This window comes from Cryptomeria japonica, chromosome 2 (genome assembly GCF_030272615.1).
Source record: "Cryptomeria japonica chromosome 2, Sugi_1.0, whole genome shotgun sequence".
Lineage (NCBI taxonomy): Eukaryota > Viridiplantae > Streptophyta > Pinopsida > Cupressales > Cupressaceae > Cryptomeria > Cryptomeria japonica.
In genome coordinates, this window is record NC_081406.1 from 564616656 (window position 1) to 564637167 (window position 20512).

The 20512-nt window shown below is 38.0% G+C and overlaps 1 protein-coding gene across 1 annotated transcript in view; it reads right to left on the reverse strand.

The window, feature by feature from the left end:
• Positions 1-20512, reverse strand: part of LOC131051494 (uncharacterized) — a 98219-nt gene that overhangs the window by 59219 nt on the left and 18488 nt on the right. Inside the window, exons 4-5 of the mRNA XM_057986052.2 lie at positions 10404-10815; positions 9991-10109 (exon numbers count right to left, since the gene is read on the reverse strand). Of these exons, the coding sequence (XP_057842035.2) occupies positions 9991-10109; positions 10404-10815 (531 nt within the window). The remainder of the gene's footprint in view (positions 1-9990; positions 10110-10403; positions 10816-20512) is intronic.

The following is a 20512-nucleotide window of genomic DNA, read 5'->3' on the forward strand; positions in this document are numbered from 1 at the left end:
AATGGAGAGCTCATTATGGATGTGGAGTTTATTATTTCTAATAATTCTCTCTGAAAAAACCCTACGTGGTTTCTTGATTTGAATTTCGTTCAACTCAAACTTTGTGAGGACAAAAACTCTTGCAAGGAACATCTTCTACGTTGGTGAAAGATCTAATTTGGAGGATTACTCGGTGATTTCACACAGAGATCACAATTGGGCTTCATCATGAAAGATTATAGTTGTATTTACAGTCTTGAAGGAGCAGATTGTAAGAATTATTTATAGGTTTATTTCCTTTATTTGCTAGCCATACAGCCTAGGGAGTGGTGTGAGCATAGAGGAAGGTAGCGCTTGGGGTTTGAAAAAGTTTTCATTGTTGTTTGGAGGCGTTTAAGGTCTACACTACCATTTCTATCCATTTCATGACCTTCAGAGAAGTTATTGAAGATTGGTGTCCAAACTACAAGTGTCAATTAGCTGATTTCAATACCAATTGATTCTATTTCATTGTTGCACAAAATACACAAGCAATGCTATTTAATGATCTACGTTTCTCTTTTGTTAAAAAGTGTATTTTCAGATCACAAATAAAATCTGAAATTTGCAGCTTCATATATTTATGAGTTTTGTCAATTTTCTGAGTTGTTAAATAAATGCAAGTTAGTTTATTATCTACACTTTGTTTATCATCTCAAAACAACTACAAAACACAAATCAAACAGAAAAAACAAATGCAAAGCTATTAAAGTAATATTGTAAAATTTATCTATTGAACATGGCTCTGCGTTTCCGTGGGTGTCGTGCTAGAGCCGATGTGCCCTAGCCTGTCCTGTGCTCTGCTTGCTTCGTTCCAAGGGGGGGGGGGGGGTTTCTTGCTTGCTGGGGGCGGGTTTTTTGGGCTGTCGCAGGGTTTTTTTGCAACCCTTTTCTATTTCTTCTGCTCTGGGTTGCTGTTGGAGGTGTCTGGGGTTTTGGGGTTGGGTTTTCCGCCCCTCTTCTTTTTCTTCTTTTGGTATTTTCTCTTGATCCAAGGAGAATAGAGGATTATTCTCTTCTCAAATGATCTTTGGGGATCCGGATATGGTGGATCCATCTCATTTGATGCATGCATGTGGAAAGGAACAGATTAGTAATTCCCAATCAAGGGTAGGCGTCTCTTCTTCAAAAAACATGAAAAAGGTGAATGGTTGTTTGAAGAGATCCCAAGATAGTCTAGTTCTGGTTATTCAACCTTAGCAAATTTTGGAGGATGTTGAATATTGGTGTAATCATGCTCTCATATGCAAATTTATCGGTCTTCGCCCCTCTATACCTGTTTTAGAGTCTTGGGCACGCCGTGTCTGGAATCTTGAGGGAGACATGGAGCTACTTATGGCAGCCAATAACTATTTTCTGGTTATTTTTTCCAACTTGGCAGACAAGAACAAGGCTTTTGAGGGTAGCCCTTATTTTTTCAACCAGGTGGGACTCTTTATCAAACCTTGGCATATTGGCTTTCATTCTGCTGAGGAGCTTCCCTCTCGTGTGCCCGTGTGGATCTGATTGCCAAGGCTTCCATTGGAATTCTGGAGAGAAGATATTCTTCACTCAATCTCACTGCTTCTTGGTAAACCTGTGGGTTCGGCTTCACAAACTTGAGATCGAAAGGTAATTTCCTACACTCATATGTGTAGAAGTTGATTTAAATAATCCTTTGCCAGACTCTATGGAAATCTGTTTGGGGACATATTCTTGGATCCAACAGCTGGACTATGAGACCCTGCCATTTAGATGTAGAATTTGTCATGAATATGGTCATTTACAGCGGAGATGTCCCAGAAATAAATCTTCTAAATTGGTTGTTTCCGATCCTCCTCACTATGTTCTGGGGGAAGATAAGGGGAAAACCCCTATGCCTAATGGTCCTGCTGATAAAGATGGCTTCATTACTGTCAAACCTCGGAATAAAGACAAAGGAAAGAAGAGAACCTGGTTGGATAGGCAAAATGATGTCACCCTAAATAGGTTTGATGTTCTAGATGATTTGGTCCAAGAGGAAGGATTTCAGTTGAAATGTCCTTGGGTGCCCAATTTCAGCACGAGGTGTTGGATGGGGATTCCAAGAAAGAGGGTCGGGCCCTATCTTTGGAGAATCAACAGGATGTTCAAATGGTTACAGATTTGCCTTCCCATGTTCAGGACAACAGAGATCTTAGTGGGTCACAGGTCCCTGAAGGTGCAGTGGTCATGGCGTCTACTCTTCCTTCCACTATAGTGGCCTCAAAAACTGTGAAGAGTAACAAAGCCCCGCCTGTTTTAGGCTTGTAGCAGAAGTCCCTCAAAAAGGGTTCTTTAGACAAACCTTTAAGAAGTGGACGAAAAACGGATCAAGAAAAGGTTAAGCTTATTGGTGATACTTTGGTTTAGTCGGGGTCTATGAAGCCCATTGATTCCCACTTCTCTCAACCACATAAATGATTGTGCTCTCATGGAATGTAAGGGGGTTGAACAGCATCCCTAGACAAAAGGTTGTTCGCAAATTAATTGACTCGGAGTCTCCTGATGTTGTTTTTATTCAGGAAACTAAGTTTTCAGTGGATGGTTTGACCAGTTATGCTTTGCATGTCTGGCCCCAAGACCTTTGGCAGGGAGTGAGCTCTCATGGCAGTTCAGGGGGGGTTGCTTGCTTCTGGAACCCGAGGAAAGTTTCCCCTTTGGGGTGGTTTTCTAGCAAGTCTTCCATTTCTATGGTCGCTTCTAGTTTTGAGACTAGAGAAAGATGCCTCTTCTCTAATATTTATCCTCCTACTGATCTTGTGGGTAAGTCACATCTTTGGGCTCACGTCAATCTTGTTCAGGCTCAAGATCCTTTTCTCCTCTGGATTTTGGCTGGAGATTTTAATGTCGTTACTAATTTGGAGGAAAAGCGAGGTGGGTTATCCAAGCTTGATCCTTCCTCAAATTTACTCAGAGATAATATCGGTCTCTTGAATCTCATTGATATGAAGCCAATTAATGGTGGCTTTACATGGAATAATAGGAGGAGTGGTGTTGAGGCTATTTCGAAAAGGCTTGATACATTTTTGGTTTCTTGCTATTGGGTGCATGATAGGTGGTCCAACAGTTCAAAAATTCTTGATTGGAGGGGTTCTGATCATTGGCCTATCAAGCTTTCTATTACATCTTTTAGAACCTCCAAAAACCCCTCTTTAAAATTTCAATTGATGTGGCTTCGTGATCAGTCGTTGAAGGATCTTATGGTTGATTGGTGGTATGAAGGGGTGCCTACCCACGGGCAGGCTATGTACACCTTTGGGAAGAGATTACAGCATGTGAAATACAGGCTGAAGAGGTGGAATAAACAATGTTTTGGGAATCTACAGACACAAGATGGCAGCTCAATCCAAGTTGGATGAGGTTACGCATCAAATTAGGGATCAAGGGATGACTGTGGAGCTCAGTATGGCCGAGTCCCTTGCTCTCAAGGACTTAGAAGAGTGGGAGTTGTGTGAGGAGATTTTCTGGAAACAAAAGTCTCGTGTGGATTGGCTCCAAGAAGGTGATAGAAACACTGTTTTTTTTCCCAATTTTGTTAAGGCTCAGAGGTATAGTAACTCTATTACCTCTCTCATATCTTCAGAAGGGGTTCATCTTTCATCTAAAGAAGAAATTGCTATGGAAGTTGTCAGTTATTTTTCTAATTTGTTTACCAAAGAGGATCTTGAAACTATGGTGGAAGAGAGGGCCATCTTGAATTGTATTCCCCCTCGTCTCTATTGAAATGAATGATGCTCTCTTGCAACCCATTTTGTTGTCTAAACTTGAGGGGGTTGTGTTTCAAATGAAAAAAGGCAAGGCTCTTGGCCCTAACGTATTTCCTATTGAGTTTTTTCAGGAATTTTGGGTGATTATAAAGTATGATCTTCTAGATGTGGTTCAGGAATCTCATAGAAATAAACAAATGCTCAAATCTATGAATTCTACCTTCTTGGCTCTCGTTCCTAAGAAGGAGGGGGCTAATAGCTTGGATCGGTACAGGCCTATTGCTTTATGTAATGTTGTCTACAAGATAATCACTAATTTGATTGTTGAGCGACTCAAACCTCTCCTCTGTACTTTGGTTTCTAAGGAGCGAGGTGGTTTCAAGACAGATCCTTGATGGAGTTGTGATAGCAATGGAGGCTATTCATTCGATGGCTTCCTCTAAGGAGAAGGCTATGTTTATTAAACTTGACATGGCCAAAGCTAATGATAGGGTTAGTTGGGATTTCTTACAGGAGATCCTTTTGGCTTTTGGTTTTGGAGAAGAGTGGGTGAATTGGGTTCTTAGTTGTGTGACTTCTACGTCTTTCTCAGTTCTTATTAATGGGGAACCCTCAGAATTGTTTAACGCTTCGCGCAGGATTCGACAAGGGGACCCTTTATCTCCCTATTTATTTATTCTCATGGCTGAAGGTCTTGGCACATTTCTCACTTCCCAGGTGAGACATGGTCTTAATCAGGGCTGGAGTTGGAGCAAAGCTCTACCTCCCTACTCTCATCTTCAATTTGTGAATGACACAGGTTTGATGGGCAGGGCCAGAATCAATGAGGCAGTGAATTTCAGGAGAGCTTTGGATATCTATTGCAAAGCCTCAGGTCAAAAAATTAATGAAGATAAATCATCCATATATTTCTATAAATACTCTTCGGCTTATTCAAAATAGGATTCCCAGGATCCTCAGATTTCAAATGGGGTCCCTTCCTTTGTTGTACCTCGGGATTCTTTTAGTTTTGGGGGTTCGGTGCAGAGATTTTTGGCAAGGAATTTTGGATATATTTTGTTGCAAGGTTAATCATTGGACTTACAGGTGGTTATCATCTGCTGGAAGAGTGATTCTTCTGAAGACTGTGGTGCAAGCGCTTCACATTTATAGATGTTTTGTGCAGGCTCCCCCCTCCAGCTTTGTGAGAGAGTTCGAGAGTCTTTCCCGTCCATTTCTTTGGTCTGGTAGTTTTCTTTCTTCTAAGTGGAGTTTAGGTAAATGGGACTCTGTTTGTAGACCGAGACATGCTGGGGGTCTTGGCCTCAGATCTATTGGTTTGGTTAGCAAGGCCTTGGCAGCTAAGTTGTATTGGAGGTGGTGTAGCAGTCAGGATCAGGACTGGGCCAAGATTTTAACCCATAAGTATCTCCCTGGTGCTAATGATCATGAGGTGCCTCGTCTTAGTTTAGTGGGCAGGGGCTATTGTATCTGGGATACTCTTAAAAAAGGTGCCCAACTTATTAAAGATGGTCTTTTCTAGATTTGTAATAGAGGCTTTGAAGCTCTTTTTTGGTGGGACTCTTGGGATGGTCACCCTCCTATTATGTCTAATTATCCACAGCTTCAGCGTCTTTGCACTATTTTCACTGATGTTGGATGGGTTAAGGTGGAGAATTTTAAAACGGTTAGGCGCATTGGAGAGGTTAAGGTGACTTACTAGAAGGATCCTCTTGAATGGCCCTTGGGTGGCTCGGATGAGGATCGTGTGGTGTTGCTTAATATCTTGGAGGGTAGGTTATGTAATTCCCTCAAGGAGAGAGATATTTTGGCTTGGGGTGCGAACCCAAAAGGCAAGTTTTTTGTTACTAAATGTTATGCTCAGCTTGATAGGCAATTGCATGGCCTGACGGATGTTACCTGGTGGAATAAGGTTTGGAATAGCTTCTCTTGGCCGAAATGTAATTTTTTCTTATAGCTGGTTGCTCAGAGGAAATGCCTCACGTGAGAGAATGTTCAAAAGAAAGGCTTCCAGGGACCATCTATCTGTTATCTTTGTATGCATAATGAGGAAGACTGCTCCCACTTGTTTTTTCTTTGCCCTTTCTCTAGGGAGATTTGGCACAATTGGTGGGAGGCTTGGCAACATGCTTGTTTTCCTGCTACCTCCTTAATTGACTTTTGGGATAGCTTGGGCAGGCCCCCAGCAAAGACCTCTTTTCTTCAAGTGGCCTGGGCTATTGGGCCAGCCCTTATTATCTGGAATTTGTGGCTGGAAAGGAATCGGAGGGTCTTTTGTGATTCACATATAGGGAGTCCTCAACTGTGGCAGAAGATAGTTAATAGGCTTCAAGAGACAATCTCGGCTAAATGCAATTTGTCTAAAAATATTCATCCGAGTGCTATTGTAAGGAATCTACAATTGGAAAACATTAAAATGGACTGTGCTACTGGAAATAGATCTCGACATGCGAAGCAACGGATAAGCAGAGATGGAAGGTGGATTCCCCCTCCTGTGGGAATCTTAAAAATTAATACAGATGGCTCTTCCCGTGGGAATCCTGGACATGCAGGTATTGGACGTATAGGTAGAGGTGATGATGGTTGTGCAATTTTTTTCTTCTTTATTTATATTGGGCAGCACTCTAACAATCTTATGGAGGCCCTACCTATTAAGATTGTTGTTGAGCGAGGTTGTTCTTTAGGATGGAGGAAGATTATTTGTGAGTCGGATTCTCAGATTGTTGTGGACATGTTGAACAAACAAAATTTGAATGATGTGAGTTGGCAATTAGCTTTTGTGGTCAGACAGATTTTACAACTGTGTAATACATTGGAATTTGTCTCCTTTTGTCATATTCCCAGGGAGTGGAATAGAGTGGCTGCTTGTTTGGCCAAATGGGCTTCAGAGCATGATGATGGTTGGGGTTTTAGTGGAAGGGATGGTCTACCTCCTAATTATCTTGAAACTTTAGATAGGTTAATGCTAGAAGACGAGATGATGCAAAAGCACCCAGTGGTGTAGGATCAATTTCCTTTTTATGTTTGTTTCCTTTTCATTGTCATTTTTGAAGCCCTTTGAGGCTCCGAATGAGCCTAATTTTTGGTGTAATTCCAAACTAGCTAGCCTTCAGCCCTATTTTGTGCCACGTCATCTTTCTGAGGGCTTTCCGAAAAGGTATTATCATTGGAAATCTGACGGTCGGATCTAATGCTATGGTCTTTGGACTTTGTAGTGGTGGTGCTAGTGGTTCTTTTTGGATCCTTTTAGTTTTTGTTGATGTCTTGGTGGGCCTAAGGCCTGATCATTGTATTTATGTGATTTATGAATAAATCTTTACACCTTTTTTCTAAATATATATATATATATATATATATATATATATATATATATATATATATTGTAATATTTATCTTATAATGGTCATTTAAATCGTTTAGTTAGTTTTTAGTAAGTTTTTATTATGTAAGTTAGTCAGTTAGTATTTAGAATCTTTCTATTTTGTCTTTAGTTCTCGATCGTTTCCATTAATAGAAAGAGCTTCTATAATTGCTTATATGAGGAGTATTCCTCCCCCTTGTTTACAAAACAATCAATTATCATTTCATGCTATTAGAGCACAGGTTATTTTTTTGGCAAATTTTTTAATAAAATAATTCATGGTCCATATGGTCCATTTACCTAAATTTCTAGAAATATTTTGATCAGTTTTTTTAGAACAAAAATCATGGAGTTTTTTTATGGTTTTTTATATAATAAAATTCGTGGTTTTTCTTGTTGGAGATTGAGTGTTGTTAAATTTTAACAATTTTTTGATAAAAATCATGGTTTTTTCAACCCAATTCTGATCACAACGTATTTTTTCAGATCATTTTTTGCATTTTATCTGGTGTTTTTCCATGCGAATAGTTTTTTGCAAGCCACACGAAGTTTGTTTTTCAAACCTTCTTCCGGCTGCACAAGGGGTTTCATGTTCATCTAGGGTGCTCAACATTTTTTTTGCACATTTTCTTCACCTAGGGTTTCACGATTTTCCACAAAATCATGGTGCTGTTTTGCAACAACTTTTTGATGATTTTTGGACAAAATCATGGCTTTCCATCTTGGACAAAAAAAATTGTTACTTGTTTTTGCAAATTTTCTGATTTTTAAATCAGACTTGGGTTTGCTTCAACAAGAGTTTTTTGCACGATTTTTTCATCAAAATCATGGGTATCAAGCTTTTGCAATGTTTTGGGGTCGTGCCAAGGGTCTCTAGAAGCAGTCCCTCTTATTATTCGGATGCAGCTGGTGGGTGGGAGGAGGAGGGATGACCCAGACCCCTACTATTCTATGGGAGAAATTTATCTCTTGGCATATACAATATTCTAATTTGGAGTTGGGAGGCAGGGAGACTAATTAATTACCTCAGCCTATTCAATACCCCCACCCAGGATGGATAACGAAAGCTAACAGCGGAAGGCCTTCCATCCAGACGAGTATGATTTTTTCATCAAAATCATAGGTATCAAGCTTTTGCAATGTTTTGGGGTCGTGCCAAGGGTCTCTAGGACAAATGGCGTTCCTTACAAAAGTACTGAGTTTTTGCATTATTTTTTTTATAAAACCATGGGTGTTCTTGTTTTTCTCCAAAGCAATGGAGGGTTTTGAAAAGACCAGCAAATCATGACAAATCTTCAGCATGGTAGTTAATAGAATGAGCATTAAGGGAGGGTATTAAAGTAATATTATAAATTTATATTATCATGGTCATTTAAGTTGTTTAGTTAGTTTTTTGTAACTTTCTATTTTGTAAGTCAGTTACTTAGTATTTAGAATCTTTCTATTCTATCTTTAGTTCTCAGTCATTTCCATCATGGAAAGATCTTTTGTAATTGCTTACATAAGGAGTATTCCTCTCCTTTGTTAATAGAACAATCAATTATCATTTCAAAAATAGGGCAGCATATTACTGTCTAAACCATATTGGCAACAATATTTGTCAAACCTGCATATCTTCCACAATTTAATCACAATTAAACTCAAAAAAATGGGCCAAAAGTCAAAAAAAAGTCAAAATCATTGGTCAATGAGTTTCATTATTTTATGCAAAATGCATGTTTTTTGAGGAAAAATCAGCATTTCAAAAATTCCATGATTTTTGCAATTTTTTCCCAATGTTTGCTTCTATGTTCCCAAAATCAGATTATTTTCACCATCACCCAAACGTTGTCCCTGCATCCTAAAATATTGGAGAAACACTGTCAGAAATCATGATGTTAATAAATCACCCTTAACCATCAAGAAAAATATTTATCTCCCACTCAATTTGACAACTGCAAATTACCAACAACCATGAAAACAAAACATCCCAAAACATCAGCCATGTAAGTCAACAATCACAAGTCATAAACATCAATGATAATTAATTATGAATCCATGCATAATGGCATCATCATCAACACTCACTAATCAAGAATCCAAAAATTATTCATTACAAACATTTCACAATGTCATCATCATCAATTCTAAAGTCATCAACCATCACCAATCATAAATGTCAGCTAACATTAATTATGAATCCTTCACACATGAAGGGTCTTCATCTTCTTCACCTCATTCAACATGGTGAGCACCAACTCTACGGTTTAATTAATTTCTTCAGCCATATTGTCACAGGCCAACAAAAATTTGGTATATTATCATGTAGAATGATTGAATATAAATCATCCAGATTCAAACTACAATTGAGATGACCATCACAAATTCTAATTAGAAATACCATTATAGCTCATGTTGAGGTCATGTTACAATGACATAATAATTTGATAAATATGTAACCACATCAACTAAAGACCAATACCTCATAACATCAAAACTGCATGATAAGCATGTGACCACCAAATAAACATTATTGTCTATTGCATTTGTAAATGTGCCAAAGCATGGGATTCATAATTAATCACATATAATCAATTATATTAAGGTGTATTGGGACCAAATGAGTTTTACTGTTTTTTTTTAAGTCTGCAGAGGAAAAACTAGAAGTGGAAAAAGTTGCAAGAAATATGCCAACGCACTTAACAGGGAAATGTCAATTTTGTAATTAATCACAGCAGCCAACAGTGAATGGGGTACCTAGGACCCTTCTTATCAACAATGAAGCACATTAGAAAGGTTTACTTCTCTGGAGCACTTCCTCACCAATCAAAGAACATACTTTGCAATTACTAACAATAAACCTTATGATAAGCACTGCAGAATTGGGTTGTATTTAACAAAAAATAACATTAATATCTTACTCACCGAAAAAAGAGATGGCTCAGGAGACTCTGCTAGGAATAAAAGAGGGCCTCCCAAACGTGGAAAATATTGCCTCTTTCCAGTCTCCAGCTGCCATATCACGAAAACCCCTTCCTTTGCACCTGGCAAGAAATTACGTATTAATTAGTATGTCAAACAAAAAAATAAAATTTTAACAAATTTTTCATCAAATTTATAATCCTCAACAATGTTTGCTTCATTTTTCATGCTGCATGATTCTTATATTACAAAGTAATACTGACTACTTAAAACTCAAATTTCTATCACATACACTTTTTCAACTATATGAAGCATGAATCTAAACATTTAATAGAGATTAAGTCATAAATTTGAAAATTGCAAAATATCTTTACATCCAAGAAATAATAGACTGAAAAAGACCATAAATATATTACCTGAATACAGGTAAGCACCATCAGAGGAAAAAGAAAGAAAGTTCACAGCACTGTGATGCCAGTGCCATGTCGTCCTAGAAATGGCATCATCTTTTGCCCTAACATCAAACCTCTCCATGTGATGTGATAAATCTCCATCTTCCTCAGTAATATTTTCTGAAGACAATGAACGTTCACCAATCCCTCGCCATATTAATATTCGACCACTTACATCTCCTCCAGCAAGAATTGTGTCAGATGGATGAAAAGCTAGAGTAGAAAACTTTTTCAGATGGTGCAGCCGCATCTTCTTCACCTCTTTGGCATTAACAATCTCTTCATCTGGAGTCTTCAAAATATGAATTACCATCCTGTCTGCTACTCCAATATATTTACCTGAGGGACTAACTACAACAAGTCGTGATCGATATTTCTGGAAAAAAAATATTGCAGTATTTCAGAATTCACATAAAGATAATAACTGGTTCATAGGTCACAAGAAGATGAAGTAAAACTATGGCTAACATGCACGTATTAAAAGTACAGCTTCATGTCCAAACCACAATAGATAGTCATTTACTGCTGATACAAAAGAGAGGCATTTTTTACTAACCCAAGAAGAAAATTAGAATATTTATTTTGAATATTTATTTACAATTTTCATATGAATATAATTAAACAACCCACGACAGCAAAGGGTCAGTTCTGACACAAAAAACTTTTGCATTTGCCAACCAAAACGAGGTTCAGTTAGGTCAAATAACTAGGAATACCTAATGTTGTTGGCGTTAATCAAATGACTGTCACATATTATTTTATTGAAAAACTTGGGCATGGCAAAACTCGGCAGGTCCAAAAAAATTAAAAACTCAAGACTTGCAAAACTTCAGGGAAAAAGTTGATAGTAGTAACTCAGCAAATTACTCAAACATTTGAAAAAATATAATTTTATAGAATGTTCTTAAAAAACACAAATTATAGGACATTTTAAATCAATTTTTGAGTTTAATACATATTATCCTTAAATTTAACTCTCATAAAAATTCAATTTAAAACTTTTGGCATATGTATATAAAATTAAAATATCATACTATTAATTTAATTATTTTTGCTTATCCATATATATTTTAAATACATCTTCCTAAAAAATTCAGACATCAATCTTATTATGTTTAAATAAGAATAATCTTATTATTTTATTTGTTTATAATACATCAGTTATATTTTAATTTCATGGATTGAGATATTAATTTTTTTACTATTTTTAAAATATTTATATTAATATTTTTATTTTAAAAATATTTATATTACTATTTTTATAATATAAAAAAATTGAAAATTATTGTAATCCTCACCCCAATATTTGAGAGGCTCAAATTATTTGAGCAACAATCATCGGTGTTGAATTTCACTTGTATTACATTTAATTATCAAGAGCATGAAGAATCCACAATCATCCCATAAGTTGTCGTCATACCATAAATCACTGTAGTCATCCTACAACGTGCCTGAAAATGCATGAAATCACTCGGAATTTATTTTTTTTGACAGAAAACAGGGTTTCCATTCATTTCAACGAGTTTTTGGGGGATTCTGAAGCAGAAATCATGAGTTTCAAAGATTCTTAATGCAAAAAATAGATGCGATTTTTCTTATTATACAGCCGCACGTCTATTCGTGAGTAACTTCGTCACCAGTATTTGATTTTCATGGACTGAGATATTAATTTTTTTACTATTTTTATAATATAAAAAAATTGAAAATTATTGTAATCCTCACCCCAATATTTGAGAGGCTCAAATTATTTGAACAACAATCATCGGTGTTGAATTTCACTTGTATTACATTTAATTATTAAGAGTCATAGTCATGAAGAATCCATACTACAACGTGCCTGAAAATGCATGAAATCACTCAGAATTATTATTTTTTTGACAGAAAACAGGGTTTCCATTAATTTCAACAAGTTTATGGGGGATTCTGAAGCAGAAATCGCGAGTTTTAACGATTCTTAATGCAAAAAATAGATGCGAGTTTTCTTATTACACAGCCGCACATCTATTCGTGAGTAACTTCGCCACCAGTATTTGGCTGCGAGTACTCACAGAGTTTTGCATTCAAGGTTGAAATCACTGAAGGGCCTGTAGATGCACTGCAGCAATGATAGGACTGTCCCCGGCTAGGTGTGAGATCTGAAGATGAACTAGAGTATGCTGGAGATCTGACAATGTTAACACCATGTTAAATTTCCACCTTCAGATGTGGTGCTGACTCTCGGGTGCAATTCACTATCCTTACTATCCTTAAGTTATTGTTTTTTGCCCACAGCCTGAATAAACCCTAGGCGCCAATACCTCAGACCTGAAAAACACCTTTTTATTTTAATTAAAATACTATCACTAAGTTGCCTCTAAAATTAGAAATTGTCAAGGCCAACTTAAATAATATTACTATTTATCCTATTCCAAAAAAAGGGGCATGACAATCCACCCTTGCCAAAATTGCTTACCCACAAGCAATTGTAAATCCAGATGATGAGTTGCGTTCATAGTTGCATAGAGACCTGTCTCCGACCCCCTGGGACGCGTCTCGGAGACCTTGCCTCAAATGTCTCCAATTGCAGGAGATTTTCAACTGCAGTCTCCGGAAGACTCTCATTGTCTCCCATGCAAAAGGCGCTGACTCCCACACAAATAAAACAAAAAACCCTAAAAATTAAAAGTTAAATGCACCGAAAAGTTGGAAAATAAACACACCACAGAAGAGAAAACGTAAGCCAATGCAAGGCAGGAGTCAACATGAGCTAACCAGACGACAAGTATTTGCCATTCAAATATTTGCAATTTGATGCAAAACTCAAAAGATATTCATATTATCTATATTCTTGTTGTTGTTCTTTTAATTCCTTTATGTAGACTTTGCAGTATGCACAATGGGGATGAATTCTATTAGATCCTTGAGAGTCGGGAATTTTCCTATGATATACATTTTCTTTCTTCATTCTTGTGAGTATATCTATATTCATATTCTTTTATATATATAATCTATATTCACATTATCATATATATAATCACATATAATAGCAAAGGATTTGCAGGGTTGAAATATTCAACTTGTTGGTTTGGGCCATTGCCTTCAATTTCCTTATACACTGTCTATATTCATAATTAGTTTTACAAATATACACCTATTTTCAGATTTTCTATAAATTATAAAAAATTGGCGTCTCCAAGTACGCCTGTCTCCTATTTTGAAAAAATTGTTGTACCAATACCGGTACCAATCTCTGGAGTCTCCAAGTACCCCCATCTCGGTGCAACCTTGATTATGTTGTAATGCCCATAGAGTCTAGATCATGTAACCGTCACATGAAACAAATTCTACCAAAAAACACCAAGCAAACTCAAATGCTCAAATACTATCATGCCATTGCTATGAATCATGCTATAGTATCTAGATCTTGTTCCTATCAAGTGGAACAACTCCTACCAAAAATCAATACAAGAGCTACTACCACCATCACTCACATTCTTATGCAATCCATGAACTTTGATCAACTCAAACAATTTGAGCTCTAGAGGGAAAATAACAAAAAAGTGTGCATGACTCACACCTATTACGAAAAGTAATTGGTAAAAAATTGAATGTATTAAAAGAATGATCGAAAGATCTGTTGGCTAGTCGATCAACACCTCCTTGGGATTCGTGACATGGCTTCCTCCCGCCTCTCGGGGATCCTTGTCTCTGGCTGCTCTCCCGTTCACTGATAGCTTGAGCTTTTGGTGTAACGGCAGCGGTGATTACAACAATTGGTATCAAAGCATTGGGTTACGAGTTCGAATCCCAAGATGTCACCATGTGGTCTCCTTAAAAGAAGTTCGCGAAACCCGAGTCGGTGCTAAGGGGGGGCTTGTTGGCTAGTCGGTCAGCACCTCCTTGGATTTGCGACATGGCTTCCTCCCGCCTCCTGTGGATCCTTGTCTCTAGCCGCTCTCTTGTTCACTAACAGCTCGAGCTTTTGGTGTAACGACAACGATGATTCCAACAAGATCATTATAAAGAATTTACAAAACGATGTTTCTAAAAAGAAACAATCATAAATAGAAACTAACTAAATATTTACAGTATATTACATAATTGGCCATTAACAAATAATAAAAGATATTATTCTAATACCCTCCCTTAATGGTCAATCTATCAACTACACCAAGTTGCCCCCTAAATTTTACAAACTTGTCCGGGCTCAAAGACTTGGTGAGGATATCTGTTGCCTGATCCACCGTCAAAACATACAGCAATTGAACTGATCCGTCTTCAACCAGCTTCCGAATGAAATGACAATGAAATTCAATATGCTTGGTTCTCTCGTGGAAGACCCGATTTCTGGCCAGTTTGAGTACCCCTTGATTGTCATAGTAAAGGGGAGTAGGACCTGCTTGAGACATTTGCATATCTGAAAGCATCCATCGAAGCCAAACTGCCTTAACTATTCCTCGATACTCAGCTTCTCTTGAGGAAAGAGCCACTACCTGTTGTTTCTTGCTAGTCCATGTGACTGCACCAGATCCCAAACTGAAAACATACCCAAAAGTTGATTTTTTGTTATCAACGGAACTTGCCCAATTTGAGTCTGTGTAACCAAAGAGTCTAGGATCTTGACTTCTCTTGTATAGGAATCTAAAATCAGAAGTGCCTTTACATAACGCAGCACACGCTTTGCCTTCGCGGCTACCCAATGATTAGCTTTTGGAGTTGTCATGAAGCATGAAATGTAGCTCACTGCAAAACTAAGATCAAGCCTAGTAGCAATAAGATAGATGAAACTGCCCACCAGTTGCTTGAATGCTGATTCGTTCACCACAGGTGAGTCTGCTTTGGCGGTCAGCTTCAGGGCTTTCTCCATAGGTGTGGATGTAGATTTGCAATCTTGCATCCAAAACCTGACCAGCAAACTGTGAGCATATTTTGACAGAGATATGAAGATACCACCCTCAGTCTGCCAAACTTCAACATCTAAGCAATAGTGCAGAAGGCCCAAGCCTGTCATGTCAAAGGATTGACACAAACTTTGTTTGATCTAATTGATCAAAAGTGCCAAACTACCAATGATAATGAGATCATCAACATCAACAACAAGAAAAAGAATATCATCACCAGTGTTTTTGACATAAAGATTAGAATCAGATGGACTCCTCTGAAAGCAGAGAGTTTTTTAGTGGCGAATCTTTGCCAATTGGCGAATTTTGCGATTTCATTTTTTCTGGAAATGGCGAATAGTCTGGGGCACAGTGGTCAAATCGCCCAGAATTTTGGGGTTAACAATCCACTGTAATCTGGCTTCACCTTTCGACCACATGTCATTCCACGTAGATGCCCGCAATATTCGCTTGGAATCACTCGGAAATGGGTATTAGATCACCTCTGTTATTCGCCAGAAATAGTAAAACGACCCTATACCCAAGACCTATTTTGCCAACGATAAATTAAATCTTCATTGCACGCATCGGTCCATTTCGCCTATTGTTAATGAGGCCCAATTCGCCAATAACAATTAAAACATTATAAGCATTTGAGGACCCATTTCGCCCCGCTTAAATTAAGATGCATTTTGAAACACCCATGGAATTCGCCAAAAATGCAATCATGGATTGATATAAATACAATTGAAAGTTTGAAACTCTTTCTTACAATTTCTTCGTGTCTGATTAGTAAATTTGGGAGCTCTCAATTCACATTCCGCAATTTGAGTTGGAACGTCGAAGTTGATTGTAGGGCGGAGGGCCAGAGTTACAATCCTGCAATATGGGCCTAGGCATTCCCGATTCCTGATTCAAAGAATTGAGAAAGCATAAAGGTGTGTGATCATTTCTTCATATTTGATAGTATTAGTTTTGATTCGTAGTGAGAGGTCAAGATGTCAGACATGGGTGACACTCCTCAGGGTGGTGAAGGGATTGAGATGTCAGACAAGGGTGAGACTAAGACTCCTCAGGGTGGTGAAGGGATTGGGATGTTAGACAAGGGTAAGACTCCTCAAGGCGGTGAAACTGAAGGGATTGGGAGGCCATCAAAATGCCCAAAACTTAGAGATACTACCATAAAGTCTTACTTTGGATTGGCAAAGTTTCTGGTCCATCAACTTTTGCAGTTGCAGAAGCCATTCACGGTAGCTCACCACCACCACAAGGTGGGATTGTCATCGAGTTAAATGCATCAAATGAGGATGACAATAGCGGCACAGCAAAAGATGTTCTAAAGGATACACACAATGAGATAATTCACTTGGATGAAAATGCTAGCACTGAAGATGATGTTGGTAGGAAGAAAAGGAAAAGGAAAGTAAAAATGGGGCGAGAGTGGGAAATGACTAGGAGTTTTAAGATTGATTGGGTAGCAAAGTACCCATTCATTGAACCAGTCCCAAACAATGATGAACAACCAACAGAATGCAAGTGTAAGATTTGTAGCTGGAAAACTAAAAGAGAGAAGAAGATGCAGCTAAAGCTTGACACCATAGAAAAGCATATTGGTAAGGTTTATGAAAAATAGATCATAAACGGAAAGGAAACACCAGTAGTAAGATGGAAATCAAAGGAAGAATGTCTTCATGTTAAGTATGCCGCGGAATATGAAAAGCATAACCACAAAATGACACTGATTGGTAATAGTGGAAATACAATCAAGGCTAGGCTTGAATATGCAACGAAAGATGCAAACCTGGCAAAGACTGTTCAGATGAGTGTTATTTTTCACATTCTGTCGAGAGGGCATCCTATGAAAGATTTCCCAGAATATAGTAATTTATTATCTTTTTTGAATGTTCCTCACTATCCTATGTCACATTGGTCAATAAACGCAGGATGGGAAATGGCAAACTATCTCACTGAGGTGGAAAAGCATAATTTACAGGAGTGTAAAAGAGTCAAAATTCATTTCATTATCCATAGATGAAGTTACTATGGTAGATAACACTGCTTGGGTCTGTATGCATGTGTATACTTGTAAAAGAACATGTCCGCTGAGCTCATCAACTCTGTGTTATTAAAATGAGGGGCAATTCAACAGCAAAAAATTTATATTTGGAAGTTAAGAAAGCTTTGAATGAAATTGATGGTATGGGTGACTTGACAATTGATGGTATGCATATAGAATTGTAAGCAATTTCCCTACAGTGTCAAAAGTTGAAGATCTGGTCCACGAACTCCACTCATACTTCTGCCGAAGTCCTAAATGTTTTGCAAAATTTCAGATTTTTGCTGAGGGAGTAACAGCAGCAAACGAGCTTCTCAGGAATGTTGATACCAGATGGATCTCCTTGCATGGACCAATGGAACAAGTTCTAACAGAATATCAATCCTTGATCGGACTAATGTACGAGCAACGGCTCACAGTAGACAAAGCTCCTGATCTCTTAAATAAGTTAAGTAATATAGAGACTCTGTTAACTTTAGCTAGTCTTCTCCCCATGTTGGATTCAATGAACATACTTGTTAAGAAATCCCAAGACAGAACTATGTATATCAATGAGTATAGCACTCTACGTAAAATGTCATGCTTGGCTCTGGATGGTCTATATTCAGATCTAACAGGGTGAAGCCCAAATTTTTTTAGGTGGCAAATAATTACGGAGTTGAATCATGCTGAAATTTTTTTACATGTCTTTGTAAAAGGATTTTAGATACCAATGCACCAATCTAAGACGAGCAAACGAGACAAAGCACTACCAATTAAAAGGAAGATTTTGACAGGATTGTTAAATCTATTAGTGATAATTTGAAGTCTATTGCATACGAACTTTCAACTGAGATTCGTGAAAGATTCCCTCAAGAAGAAATACTTGAAGCCATGGGTTGTGTGTGATTCCCTCAAGAAGAAATAGTTGAAAGTTTGTATGCAATAGACTTCAAATTATCACTAACTGATTTAACAATCCTGTCAAAATCTTCCTTTTAACTGGTAGTGCCCTGCCTCGCTTGCTCGTCTTAGATTGGTGCATTGGTATCTGAAATCCTTTTACAAAGACATGTAAAAAAAATTCAACATGATTCAAATCTGTAATTATCTGCCACCTAAAAAAATTTGGGCTTCGCTCTGTTAGATCTGAATATAGACCATCCAGGGCCAAGCATGGCATTTTACGTAGAGTGCTATACTCATTGATATACATAGTTCTGTCTTCGGCTTTCTTAACAAGTTTGTTCATTGAATCCAGCATGGAGAGAAGACTAGCTAAAGTTAACAGAGTCTCTATATCACTTAACTTATGTAAGAGATCAGAAGCTTTGTCTATTGTGAGGTGTTGCTTGTACATTAGTCCGATCAAGGATTAATATTCTGTTAGAACTCGTTCCGTTGGTCCATGCAAGGAGATCCATCTGGTCTCAAAATTCTTGAGAAGCTTGTTTCCTGTTGTTACACCCTCAGCGAAAATCTGAAATTCTGCAAAACGTTTAGGACTTCGGCAGAAGTATGAGTGGAGCTCGTGGACCAAATCTTCAACTTTTGAAACTGTAGGGAAATTGCTTACAATTCCAAATGCTAAATTCATTCGATGGGCCATGCAGTGAATGCCAAGCATGTATGGTGCAATACTAGTTTGTAATCTTGCGTAAAGACCAGTCCTTTGACCTTGCATTACTGCAGCTCCATCAACTCCAACACACACCAACTTCTTGGCAATTGTCAAGTCATCCATACCATCAATTTCATTCAAAGCTTTCTTAACTTCCAAACATAAATTTTTTGTTGTTGAATTGCCCCTCATTTTATGAATACAGAGTAGATGAGTTTGGCGGACGTGTTCTTTTATGGTATACACATGCATACAAACCCAAGCAGTGTTATCTACCACAGTAACTTCATCTATGGATAATGAAATGAATTTTGACTCTTTTACACTCTCATGCAAATTTTGCTTTTCCACCTCAGCGAGACAGTTTGCCATTTTCCATTCAACACTTATTGACCAATGTGACATAGGATAGTGAGGAACATTCAAAAAAGATAATAAACTTCTGCAACTGCAAAAGTTGATGGACCAGAAACTTTGCCAATTCCAAAGTAAGACTTTATGGTAGTATCTCTAAGTTTTGGGCATTTTGATGGCCTCCCAATCCCTTCAGTTTCACCGCCCTGAGGAGTCTTACCCTTTGTCTGACATCCCAATCCCTTCACCACCCTGAGGAGTCTCAATCTCCCCTTGTCTGACATCTCAATCCCTTCACCACCCTGAGGAGTCTCACCCATGTCTGACATCTTGACCTCTCAATACAAATTAAAACTAATACTATCAAGTATGAAGAAATGATTACTCACCTTTATGCCTTCTCAATTCTCTGAATCAGGAATCGGGAATGCCTAGGCCTGTGTTGCAGGATTGTAACTTTGGCCCTCCACCCTACAATCAACTTTGACGTTCCAACTCAAATTGCGGAATGTGAATCGAGAGCTCCCAAATTTACTAATCAGACACGAACAAATTGTAAGAAAGAGTGTTTCAAACTTTCAATTGTACTTATATCAATCCATGATTGCATTTTTGGCGAATTTCGCAGGCGTTTCAAAATGCATCTTGATTTAAGTGAAGCGAAATGGGTCCTCGAATGCTTATAATGTTTTAATTGTTATTGGCGAATTGGGCCTCATTATGCTTAACGTGAAATTTAACAATAGGTGAAATGGACCGACGCGTGCAATGAAGATTTAATTTACCGTTGGCGAAATAGGTCCTGGGTACAGGGTCGTTTTACTATTTCTAGCGAATAACAGAGGTGGTCTAATACCCATGTCTGAGTGATTCCATGCAAATATTGCGGGCATCCACGTGGAACGGCATATGGTCAATGGCGAAGCCAGAATACAGTGGACCGTTAACCCCGAAATTTTGGGCAATTTGACCACTGTGTTGCCCAGACTATTTGCCATTTCTGGAAAAATGAAATCACAAAATTCGCCAATTAGCGAAGATTCGCCACTAAAAAACTCTATGATCTCTATGTTCATGCGATCTAGTTCTCTAAGCCATAGTGGATTACCTTCGCGTAGGTCTGCATAGTATATCTCCATAATCTCCTCCCCCTTGTTTGAGTGTCGGTCTGCTATAAAAATCCCTCAATTGGATGTCTCTCCAT